This window comes from Carassius auratus, chromosome 17 (assembly GCF_003368295.1).
Source record: "Carassius auratus strain Wakin chromosome 17, ASM336829v1, whole genome shotgun sequence".
Lineage (NCBI taxonomy): Eukaryota > Metazoa > Chordata > Actinopteri > Cypriniformes > Cyprinidae > Carassius > Carassius auratus.
Window position 1 is genome coordinate 8,294,626 of NC_039259.1, and position 13,318 is coordinate 8,307,943.

Below are 13,318 nucleotides of genomic sequence, written 5' to 3' on the forward strand. Positions count from 1 at the left end.
AAGAAAGTGAAACGAGAGAGGGAGCGAGAGGGAGAGAGGCTGGAGAAAAGAAAAAAGTATTTCTGCTGTCTTGTCTTTTCTTAGTCTCCTTTACGTGTTCCCCTGTGACTGATTCCTTTTTCGTCCATTCCCTCCTTTTCTCTGTCCTTGGTCCAATATCTCAGTCTCTGGAACATGAGGAGGTGACTGAAGAAAAAATAGAAGCAAAAGCGAGAGAGAAAAAGAGAGAGCGAGAGAGAGAGACTAGCAAACAACTCTGGGACCAGACCCAGTTCTTCTCGCAGGATTCGGACAAAGTGACCACATCTCCAAGCCTTATACAGCGATGAAAAGAGGGAATGTCGGGTTTTCCCAACTAATTCTCATTTCTAGCAAAAGCTATGACTAATAATCAGACATATTTATAATATTAACTAGGAAAAGTGTATAGTTTTTTATGTTAATCAGTTTTGGCTAGATGCAAAAAAAAAATAAAAAATCTGATGAATTGATTATAAAATTGTTGTTAGTTGAAGTTCAGTTCCAACCTCTTTGTCTCTCTTAAGCAGCTTCATCTCTTAACAGCACAAATAGACTTTCACACCTTCATCTGAAAAATGCAAGGAAAACTATTTTCCTAAAATAGTCTGTCCTGATTCCTTTAATTGAAATGATGTCATCTCCACCTGCAAAACCATGTGGAACAGAATCTACCCAAATTCTCCTCTCCGCGTCTAATTAATTAATTCATTGTATTAGTGAGCATGTTATTTAAATTGCAGTCTGATATACTCTTGGCATCACCGTCTCACTAAATATTTTCCAGTCAGACATCTGGAGATAGTCCTGGCCTGTTTTCTGCTCGATTACCTGCCTGTTTTTCTGTCTGCTTTCGTTTTCTGTTGTTTCTTTGTCTCTATTCATGACCCTTACACTGTCATTCATCCTCCATCGATCCATTAAAACAAATCTCGTTAAAGGGTTATTTCACAAAAAAATACTATGAATAAAAAATAAAAAAAGAACAATTAGACATCATGACTTGCCAATGACTTTCTTCTGTGGGACCTAAAAAAAAGGTTTATACGATAAAGGTTTTATAAAAGTAGTCCATACGGTTTGTGCAGACCATCCATACAGTTTGTGTGTTACATCATAACTTTGTATGAGGAACTTGCATTAGTGTGATTGTGGCTTTTACAATTTTTTTTCACCAAAAGTCACCAACATCTGTATTATGCTTATAAGACTACTATTACATAAACTAGAATCTAACGTAACTTTTTCTCAAAGATCAAACAGCTGTTATGAAGTGAGAACAGAAAGTAAATTTAGGAAGACACACTGAGAGTGTACAGTAACAGACAACAAGAGATGAATGGCTTTACCAGAGCATCTCAAGCACACACGCGCACACACACACACAGGGCTGTTGACAGGCCGCCTCTCGTGTTGGACAGACCTCACCGGGTGCCAGACGCCATTGAGACATTGAGAAACTAGTCAGTCTGCTATAACTACCATAAACCACAAATACACTTTTAGTTGGAAAATCTAAATTACCATAGGAAATACCACAGACTTGTTTAGTTTTTATATAAAACTGATTATAAAACCTAACCTCAGATTTGATGCTAGGATTTCAGTCCCATACCTGGACATGAGCTAATGTGGCTTAGAGGCATAATTCTTGCCTTTCAAGCACGAGATGGCAAATCTAATCTTGCTCAAAGTTTTCTCCTTTTTTTTTTTCTTTTCTTTAAATACATTAATATTAATACAGCGTCTGTATTTCATCATTTACAGTATATCAGGATAGGGCAAACTGATTTAAATGTTAATTTAGTCTTTTTGAATGATTCATTAGAGAAGAAATGGATCAAGAGAGTAATTTGTTCAGGAATCAAATGACACTGGTTGCTTATTTTTCAGTTCAATAAAGAGTCATTTGTTTGTGAATTAGACACATTAATAGAAAAGTGTGTTGTCTTGTCATGATTTTGCAGTAAAGACCCTTTTATCTTTTAACTTTTAAATTAGTCCACAAACTTCACCTGAAGTTGTAAATACTGTGGTAATAATAAAAAAAGATTTTGATAATTCAAATCAAGAATATGATTAACAGGCAAATTTATATTTTTACCCTGCGCTCCCTTTATGTCTATTGCTAACAAATTAGGCTAGTTAGGCTACCTTGGAAGACATAACCAAATTTATGTTTTAGTCAAGTTAAACAGAAATTGTATGTAATGAGATAAAATGCCATTCTCCTACGAGCGGTTTCTTTTTTAGAGAATCAGAAACATGTAGCACAATCTGTGTAGTCTGATTTGTGAATTACTTTTTTGAAGTCCCCAAAGTAAATCTAGATGAACCAAAACACGAATACAGCATTTGTCTGTCATTTTATCTGAAGTTTGCATTGTTGCACCAGTAACCCAAAAAGTTTCTGTTCAAACTGTAGATCTAAGCCAATCCCCCTTCTTTCCATCAATCCATCAATCCAATCAAAAACTACAAATGTAACATGAGGTCAACAGGAAGTCAGTCAGATGCCTGTCTCTTACGACCTACAGACGAACGTAATGTAATATGTAAAGGTCTGTCTCCCTCTGAGTGAACCCGGTCACTTCTGTACGATCCGACATCCAGTCAGAGTGCGGTTTGGCCGAGTTTCAAAGCAGCGAGAAACGGCATGTCAGACCACAACACCGTGCAAAAACAGTTACCCAATACCCCACGGGCTCCTACTTGCATTAGTATTACAGCAGAGCTCGGGCTGTATTCGGCAGAGTTGTGTAACACTGCCAGTCTGCAGGGCAGGAAAAGGGATAATAGATGTCATGCTACACATTAGTTCTGCCGCTCCACTGTCCCCTCATCGACATGCAGAACTACTGTATCTAATCCTCTCACCTGCTTCCTAAGAGCACTTCCCTCAATGACCGTTTATCGTAATGCTCTGTCATTTAATTTTCCTCCTCTCTCTCTTTCTCTCTCTTTTCTCCAGTTCTTGCCTTCCCTCATGGCCAGGCTTTTATCTAAAATTACCCAGAGAAAATGAGGCTAATAACTCACTTTAGACAGTGCAGCGCACAAGGCAATGCTTAAGTCTTTATATGATTTCAACTAGAGGATCCACTTGGAAAAAAAACAATAGGGCCATAACTTAAGGGCCGACCTGCAGCAATACAAAATTACAATAAATGAGATGATAGCACACAAGCAGTACAGAGAGGGGAAGCGAGAAAGTAGGGTCTAAAACGCACATGCCTGTGGTTGTGAACCATCTAACCACTAATTTGTACTGTGGATTCCCACACCTTTTGATCAATGAATTTCCTTACTTTTCCATGACATTTTGGTGGTTTGTGATGGATAATGGTGTTTAAAATTAATTTTGTAGCTATTGTACTCAAATTTAGTATGATTAGCTTGTGTGTGTGTTCTTGGGGGGGTGGGGTACTTTCTATAGAAGTTCCCATGACTTTTCAATATTTCATTCGTTTCAATAACTCTTCTAGGCTTGGAAGTTTTAATATTCATCTTAAATACTGATGACTGTGGGAACCCTGTTTTATCATCATCTCAAACTTCATACTACAGCTGTATAACAAAATCGTACTGTCATTTCACAGCGTTTCAGACACGGAGCTAAACGTTTCTAAGTGAGCCAGACATGCTGTCACTCTGCACACGGAATGTTTCACTGTGTGTGTGATCTGTCATTCCGTCAAACACCCAGGGCTTCATGCAGAGTCAGTGAGACTTGGTGAAAAATAAAAACTGACACATTAAATAACATTTTGAGATGCTGATGTCACTCTTTCTCATATTTCTTCAACAGGAGGAGATGCTTTGGGATTACATCAATGTGTCAAAATTATAGAGAATGGAAGCCAAGACATACACTATTGTGCAAGAGCTTGGAGTGAGTAAGATTTACATTTTTTTTAGAAATAGTCATCTATAATATTCACCAAGGATGCATTTATTTGATGAAAAATACAGTACAAACAGTAATAATGTGAAATGACTGTTTAACCGTTTTCTATTTGAATATATAATTTACTCGTGTGATGGCAAAGCTGAATTTTCAGTAGCCACTGCTGCAGTCTTCAATGTCAGTAAATATAATTCAGGTTAAACAATGCCAAACATTATTCGTTTTTACATTTCTTCTCACACATATCTATCATATGACTTAGAATATAGTGCAAAAGTTTTTCAAAAAAAATGTTACAGTGTTTTTTAGTGGTTTAAATGACATGCTCATGTACTGTGAAAGAAAACGCATTGAATTCAAAGGGATCCAGCTCTAGAGAGATTGTACTTACCATTTATTGGATTGTGTCCCACTTGAAGAGGTATGGCCCGGTTCAGGGTGGGTCCGAATCCATTCACCTGTGTGTGAGTGTGGTAGTTTTTCTGTTGAACCATGAATTTCTGGGTTTTGCTTTGGTGCATTGTCATTACTGGGTTTTGTACTCTGCAAGATACAAACATTAAAAACAAGAACAAAAATGTCAACACCTTATTTTTATTTTATTGTTATTATTTATTTCTGTCACAAGGATTTATGTCCATATTGAAAATTCATATATTTATATTATTCATGTATTCATATTTTAATTTATGTGGTTTTCATTTTGATAAATTACCTGCTCAAGGCCATATGGAAAACCATAGTACCCTGAACATGCAGGCATGCTTCTAGTCACATGTAAATGAAACCAGCCACTTGCAACATAGAAAACACATCAGTATTCACATGATTCATATTTGTTTGGCATAATGTTGATCACACACATACAGCTGAATGCCAGCACATAGACAAAAATCAATCATAGCACATGAAACTCTCTTTCTGTTATAACCATATTCATTTTTTCTGCAAAATCATTTTTCTTTCTTTTAGTATATCAAAATAGAGTTTACTGGCCAAGTGAGCTCAGTTATGAATGAGTGAAATACTGCTGCTTCAGTTTGTTGCAGTGCATTCTGGGATTGCCTTCACCACCAGTGTTAACTTAAACTATTAAAAGCAATTTTGGTACATGAAATAAAACTGAAATAAAATAAAATAAAAATATTACATGAAGAACTTCAATTTGTTACCCATGGCAGCTAACTGAAATATAAGCTGAAGTACTAAAACTAGAAACGGCACTACAATTAAATATTACATTTATACAGAGAAAAAAGAAAACTTACAAAAATGATGAACTAAAATGAAAATTGAAAAAGCCAAGTTAAAATATTAATAAATATAATAGTATAAATAATACTTAAATAAGGACACAATGATGCTGTAGAATTTGACCAAAATTAGCCATCCATTAGACAGCATTATGTGCATTTTAAGCGACACCTTTTGGAAAGTCCCTTTAAATGCTCTTTAGATAGTCAGCTCACTAGCTTTTGGAACAGAGTAAAGAACACAATTTAAAAACCAAATACAGCCAAATTCCCCACAAGAAGTCTGTAAGGGGATTATGGGTACTGATAATTATCAGCTATGTCTGTGTGAAAGTATCAAACATCTTTCTAATAAGCAGACAAAACACAGCACACAGCTGTGAGGAAACGGATGTGAAATGTAATCGTCTTTCATACATCTATTAAGATGAAGAAAACAGGGATGTGGTTGCTCAGAATTACAGCTGGGAAGCTTTCTAAGACGATGACGCACAGGACTAAATCAGGGTCGATAACTTAGAATAACATCACAAACCTACTGTGTGTATGGTGTCTATACTCTTAGGGATAGTCCACCCTAAAATGCATTCACCACCATGCTGTTCAAAACCTGTTTCTGACTATTCTTTCAGTTTTGGTACCCATGGGCTTCCATTGTATAGACAAAAATATGATGTAAGTCAATGGGAATAGAAACTATTGCTTCTATTGGTTACCAACATTTATACAGGTTTGGAATGACATGAGGGTGACATGTTGACAGAATAAAAGGTCCAGTTTTACTGAAATTGACTTACAATTAAAAAGTGACCAGATATCAATTATGTAACATCGATACTGACAAATACTGCAAAGTTCGACTTTATGCAAATGAGCAGTTACTAGATGTGACAACTACCAATGGGAGTGCAGGCAGTGATCACCGCCTTTCAATGCAAGCAAGGCTTTAGACATAACAACATGCTTTTTTATCCACAACAATCCCACAACAAAGCGAGAATGTGAGGACAAAGTGTATAAACAGCGTCTGATTTCTGATCAAATGTAAAGCAACGGAAGGAGCCGATACACAAAAACCAGCAAACAAAATGAGAATATTTACAGGGAGAGTGTAAACAGAGGTTGCTTTTCCCCACTGATCTCTCATTTTGTCTTTCACACTATTCAGCTTTGTTGCTCCATCTGTCTTTCATCTCTCATTTGATATTTCCAAAGAGGTCCCATTTTGAAATGTTTGTTTGTACTGCTCTTAATTGTCATGCAATGTGTTGAAGAGCATAGTCTCTCACCCTTTCTCACAGTCTTTACATATAATAGTTTACTTAAGTTCTGTGCCTTGCATATGTACCAGCAGATCAAACAATTTAAAGACCAGTCAATTGGCTCAGTGAGCCAATTGGGGTTGAAACAACAACTCTGGGGTTGAAAAACAGGCATGCAGATATAAAAAAGGTTTTAGCAACTATTTTGTATTCTAGTTATGAGGTGAATGCCAACACATTTAGACACACAACACAAGCATTGAGCAAGGCCTATGAATTTGTCCAGGAAAAGCATAAGCAAAAAACACAAAACTAAACTACCAAACATACTGTATGGTTTATAGTATGGTTGTTACAGTTTTTGCTGTAGAGAAAAGTGGCCATGTTTGTTCAATGGCTAGACCAGCATAAACCATCCTGAACATGCATGAAAATTCAAATTGGTCTTTTCAAAAGTAAAGCCAGTTATACCCCACAAACACAGAACATTACAGTTTACAAAGAGCAGACCATGCACATAAAAAGAGAGTATAACATGTCTTTCCTGAACAGGTGAAAAGCAATGAGCTGTGTAAGAGCTTATAAACTCTCACACACACACACACACAAAAACCATCACATTTCCTGGACAGTGGAGAGAACTAGTGGAATACAGTGTTTCAAGCATTTCCAAATGCATTTTTCTCCATTTTCCCACTATCTACATACATGTATACACGGACAGTGGGGGTTATGCACAACAGACTTCCGTATTCTGTAAAACAGATCTCCTCACTTTTGATTCAAGTGTTTTCTAAGTGCTTAGTTAAATATGGAGCAGTTTTACTCTAGATGCCTTCAAAGGAGATACCAAAGATGATCATAACCTAATATGTGGATTGATATCTAAAATAATATTTTATTCTTTTCACTAACATTTAGATATTGAAATTGATTAAAACAACAACAATTGTCCACTGAAGCTAAGCAGGGTTGAGCCTGGGCAGCACCGGATAGGAGACCTCCTGGGAAAACTAGGTTGCTGCTGGAAGAGGTGTTAGTGAGGCCAGCAGGGAGTGCTCACCCTGTGGTCTGTGTGGGTCCTAATGCCCAGCATAGTGACAGGGACACTATACTGTAAAAAGCACTGTGGTCCTGACTCTCTGTGGTCACTAAAAATCCCATGGCACTTCTTGTAAAGAGTAGGGGTGCATCCCCAGTATTCATGCAGAATTCCATCCACTGGCCCTTGTCAATCATGGCCTCCTAATAATCCCCATCCACTCAGTTGGCTCTATCACTCTCTCCTCTCTCTCTGTAGCTGGGGTGTGGTGAGAGCACTGGCGCCATTGTGGCACTGGCTGCCGTCACAGTACAATTCATTTATTCACACTGGTGGTGTTTGAGGAGAGATCCCCTCATATGACTGTAAAGTGCTTTGGGAGTACAGTAATACACAAGTGCTATATAAATGTCTCATGCATTTATTCATTCATTTGTTAGTTCATTCGTTCATTCATTCATTCATTCATTCAATATAAACAACTAGCTAGGTTAGCTGATTACTTTCCTACCAAAGTCCATAGATATCAGCATTAAATCATACAGCTGTTAACACATTCTCTGACAAGCTAATGCCACGAGACCTGTTTTCCGGTTTTGGTCAGGTGACGTTTGACATTTACCCCATTTATTCTACCTTAAATGTAGAACCAGTTTCCCATATAACACACACACATACTCTCAGGTAAGAGATGCATCTGCAGAGAGTGATGAATTGCTGCACAGGAGAGCTGGTATGAAAATCCCTTATATGGAGATGAATTGGGCATGTATTATGCTAATTTGCATCTGCAGGTACGTGCTCTTCATTCAAAATAATCCAGATTCATAAACATTAGAATGAAGGAATGAATAAATTAAATGCATGAGAATTTAGCATGAGAACTGTGTCTGCCCATCTAAGTAGGAACACTTGTGTGCAATTACTAATGAATGCAGCCCAACGCGGTGAAGCTGGGTGTTTGGGTGATTGTTTGGCCGTTGCCTAAGCAAGCACTATTACTAATAAAGCCAAGAGCATAAAAAGCCAGCACTCATGAACTTCCTAATAAGCTGCATTACCAGACCTGGTGTGGAAAGAGCTGTTGGTTTCCTGCAAATGTAGACAGGAAAACTGAATTTTGTGACTGTGTTTGTGAGGGAGGCCAGCTGGCTTCTAATCTCTTCCAAGATGACTATACTACACCATAACTGTCTCTCATGTTCTTATGCGGGCATCTCATAGCTCTTCCCCAACAGGTGCACGAGCTGGCGGCGACAGTGACAGGGAGGAGGTATCTCTTTTTTTTGTCTCTCTTCCTCGTGCATTGCTCCCTGGCTTCTCGTCTGACAGGTGTCTGGACAGGTCTACCACACTAAACCCGAGGTGCTCCATGAATCCAGACTCTGGTTCACTGCCAAGCTGCATTTCAGCTTGAAACCAAACAACACAAGAAACCTGACCGGCCCAGCACCTGTGGATCACTGTAACAGTTCAAACATATACACACCAACACACTACACCAACCACACAGACCCTCTCTAAATACATACACACACTCAAGCCAAACCACATACGCACACCCACCCACACAAACCACACACATACACTCTTTCTAAATGCCTACACGCTAACCACACGCCCAGACACACACAGTCTGTAAATATATTTAAACCCAAACACAAATACTGTCCATACACACGGATCCTCCCTAAAACACCAGACCTAATTGAAATACAGGCTACACACACAGGCAAATATAAATGAGGACAACATTTACAAAAAATATCAGTTCTTAAGACACTTAGGGCTGTGACGTAAAACCCAAACAGCCACAACCGCAAACAGCGTTAGCAAGACTATCCCTGACGAAAACCCTCCCTGAAGGGCTGACTGGACGCTTTCAACACCACATAACACACGTGTAAAATGTACGCAGCACATTTGATGTATGCATGTGAAATCTAGCATTCTCTTACACTTGTTATTGAATGTTCAGCAGACGGTGACATAAATCTGTGAATACACGTGTGCAGTACTGTAAATCATTGTAAGGAAACCATTGGGTTTGTGCCCAGTTGTGTTCTGTGGCCTAGACCATTTTTTCAGTATGTTTAGGACAGACAACTAAGCTCTGTTCAAGTTATAATTGTTTTCCTGTGGACCACCGAAAGGGATGGAGATGGATGAACTGAAATACTTTTCAGCATCAACTCTAGAACAAATATCTCATTGTACCGTAAAGCTGTGCACTTTCATGTGGCTTTCATTGGGGTTCAACACTACGTAAAAAAAAATCAGTTAGTCTAGTCTGTCTAGTTGACTAAGCAGTCTTAAAGGGACAGTTAACCCAAAAATTTAGGGCTCTGCTTTTTATTATTCATACTATTGTTTCAAACCTGACTTTTTTAATACTGTGGTACACAAAATAATGCCAAAAGCTACCAAAGCTAAATTTGAACACAGTAATGTTGTGAAATCAAATATTATTACAATTTTTGTAATTTATTCCTCTAATGGCAAAGCTGAACTTTTGAGCAGTTTAATGTGTTTTTGCTGAACAAAAGTATTATTTTCTTGACCCTAACTGACCTTTTTCATGCAATTTCATGCTGTAAAGGGCACTATAAAAATAGTCATTGGCCAAATGCATAATATTTATGATTTATGCAATCTTTTCATGAATCATACAGAGCACACTGAATATTTCTGAATACCCATCAAAGGAAAAAGATCATATATTGTCATCTAGAATGCAGCTAATTTGCCCCAGCAAATGAAAGTGATGCATCAGCAATATTAACATTTTTCAGAAATGTACTTACCAAGGAACACAGTGTCTGTGAGAAATTAGTTTAATATGTTAGTATGAAGCTACTTAAATAGTATCATAATATGAAATGAGGTTTGCAGACGAGCAGTTAACTGAACAAACTGTGTGGTCTGCATTCAAATATCTCAATAAAAACCACAACAAAAGAACAGCAGGATCTTTTATGGCCTCCACACATCACCACTGCAGGCCAGTAAGAGAAGAAGTTTACAGAGCACAAAGCCAGATCCATTTAGGTACTGTGATCCCAGCTGATTTCTGCCCAAAGTGACTCTTCTGGTAGACAGGTTAGATCAGCAGGGACATCTGTTTACATGTGCCGTCTCTGATGAAGAGGAACCTGTCTGAGACTGGAACTGAACCCGCTCGCTTCTGGATTCAGAATGAACTCTAAAGAGCCAGTCAGCACTCAATGCTGCTCCTGTGGCCATGAAGCCACATATTTTTTTTTTTTAATTCACTAATGTTTATTTGCCCTAAGATTATTCTGCGCAAGGGGAGCAGAAGTATAATGAGCTGTTTATATTGAATTTTACGACACTGGGCTGGGATTCAGAGTAAATCCTGGTAATATGAATTGTAATTATGGTTTTGGGAGCATAGCGGTTGAACACACGTGATGCGGCTCTGCTTACTACTTCTTAAGTGTCCCAGCAATATAATAACTTGGAATGTGCAAAATGACATTTTCAAAATCAACCAGCAAGTGGGTTGCCTGAATGATCTGAAAGAGCACGGTAATTAAAGGTACCACATGGAGAAAAAAAAACCATACACAGTCTACATTACCAGGTTGGTTAAGATTAATGTCTCTGAAATTCTTTTATGCTCAACATGATTGCATTTTTTTATCAAAACTTCAGTTAATCAGTATTATTGTGAAGTAATACTGTGAACAACTGTTTTCTATTTGATTTTTTTTTCATGCATTCCTGTGATAGCGAAACTGAATTTTCAGCAGTCATTACTCCAGTCTTCAGTGTCCCATGATCCTTTAGAAATCATTGTAATATGCTAATTTGGTGCACAAGAACATTTCTTCTTATTATCAATGTTGAAAACAATTGTGCTGCCTAATATGCGTGTTATCTAACCAATTTCATAAGAGCAAAAGAAGCGATTTTAACCAATTTGCTCTTTGAGTAGTGAGCAACTTTTCCTTTTACAGTCCACTAAACTGGAATAGCTAGAGAATGTGATGTATATGGAGACAAGGCCATATGAAGCTTTGTTCTCAAATATAACTTGTGGATGAACATTTAACATGGAAATCAATACTTATGGATCATCCATCTACTGCTGCTGAAGTCCACAGCTCCATCAGAGAGAAGATGAGAGTGAGAGGGGGATGTCAGAGAAGCAGAGAGGGAGAGAGGGAGAGAGAGAGAGAAGTTATAAACATTAGCTCCAATTCCAGTCTCAACAAAATAGCTGGCGCGACCTCGTACGCTGGCAGACGTGCTGTAATTAAATCGAAAAAAAGATGCAGGGAGTTATTTTTTTACTCTCTCTCTCTCTCCTTCTCAATCAAACCCAAACAGCTACACAGGTCTGAACTCCAGTGATGTTGCTTATTTTCACATAAACAACTTAATTTTTCACATGTCCATTTCTCTCTCTACCTCTTTCTTTTCTCTGACCCTTCTCCATTTCTTTCTGTACCACTCTGCCCATCCTCCTCTTTTAATAATATCAGTACTTCGTCCATCTCGGTTTTCCATTTCCTTCTCCCACTTTTTTGACCACTTTGTCTATTCTTCTCTTTCCGCACTTATCCTCTTGTTATTCCCAGAATCTGGCGGAATCCGCTGCAGTTCCTCCCTCGTGCTCGGCGAGACACTACACAGCTCTCTCTTCTAATGAACCCAGCGACCCACATCAGGATGCTTTTGCTCTCTTCAATACCTATTGTCTGCAGATGGATATTTGCTTCCTAAACACCAGCAGACCCAATTTCATCACTAACGTATAACACCTAGACTACATGCTAATGCTGTGATTACCTCAAAATCGCTACAGCTGTCATAACCATTTTTTGATTACTTCATTAAACAATCCCTCCAGGATTTCGCCATTCTGTGATCACAGAATTTAATGCAAAATCAAGCACACTCCACGTTTTTTGTGCCAGATTGTGTTTTTGTCTAATTTCCACAAACAAATGAATCAATATGTAACAGTCTTGCTGCTGTATTGCAGTGAATGCCATTGTAAAGTGAGCAGAGAACAGAGAAGGACATCTGGTTATATACAAGTGTTTGAAAAGGACAGAAAGTTTCCGATATGAAGCCCATTTAAGGGGCCTGGAGAGGGTAATTTTTTTATATTTCCAAGTGATCGCTCCAAATCATTCATGCATGACCTTCACTTGGCTATTTTCTTTTCAATCGGTTCACTTCCAAACCGAGACACATGCCGTGAAAACAATAGACAATATAATTGTTTAATAAATAAAAATTTTAAAACATTAAAAGTAAAGTATATAAGCTTCACTTTCAACCAAGCATGAGTATTTATGCTGGTTATCCCGTTGCCCTTTGCATGGAGGACCAGGATCACAATTTAAGTAATGTGTATTTTTGCCATACATTATCACCAGTACATAAATACAACATGGTTACTGGAATATTTGCACACATTTCAAGAAAGCTAAATTCAGTCGTCTTACACTGCAATAAATATCTAAATACATAATAAGAAAAAAGTCCTATGAAACCTCGATGGGGATGATTAAATGTCAGCAAATGTCTTTTTAGGTATTATTTATAATGATAAAATGATAATACAAAAAATTAATAAATTATTATTTGATGATTTTCACTCAATATATTAATAAGATTCATTGTCCATGTTTCAATTACATTTTGGCAAAATGTGGAAAATCTCTATAATTTCCCTAAAATGCTAAGAATACTGAGTTCAGCTACAGTAACAGCCACTATCATGATTTTAAAGAACCCAGGAACCTCTCCCTTGTTTCTTATTACCCGTCTGCAGGACAGTTCACTTCTCCACAGAGTAGGG

The 13,318-nt window shown here is 37.7% G+C and overlaps 1 protein-coding gene across 8 annotated transcripts in view; it reads right to left on the bottom strand.

The window, feature by feature from the left end:
- LOC113117135 (latent-transforming growth factor beta-binding protein 1-like) overlaps positions 1-13,318 on the bottom strand; it is a 75,072-nt gene that overhangs the window by 43,452 nt on the left and 18,302 nt on the right. For all 8 annotated transcript variants that reach the window (XM_026285572.1, XM_026285566.1, XM_026285570.1 and 5 more), the window contains exon 4: positions 4,317-4,468. In XM_026285572.1, coding sequence (XP_026141357.1) covers positions 4,317-4,468 — 152 coding nt within the window. The remainder of the gene's footprint in view (positions 1-4,316; positions 4,469-13,318) is intronic.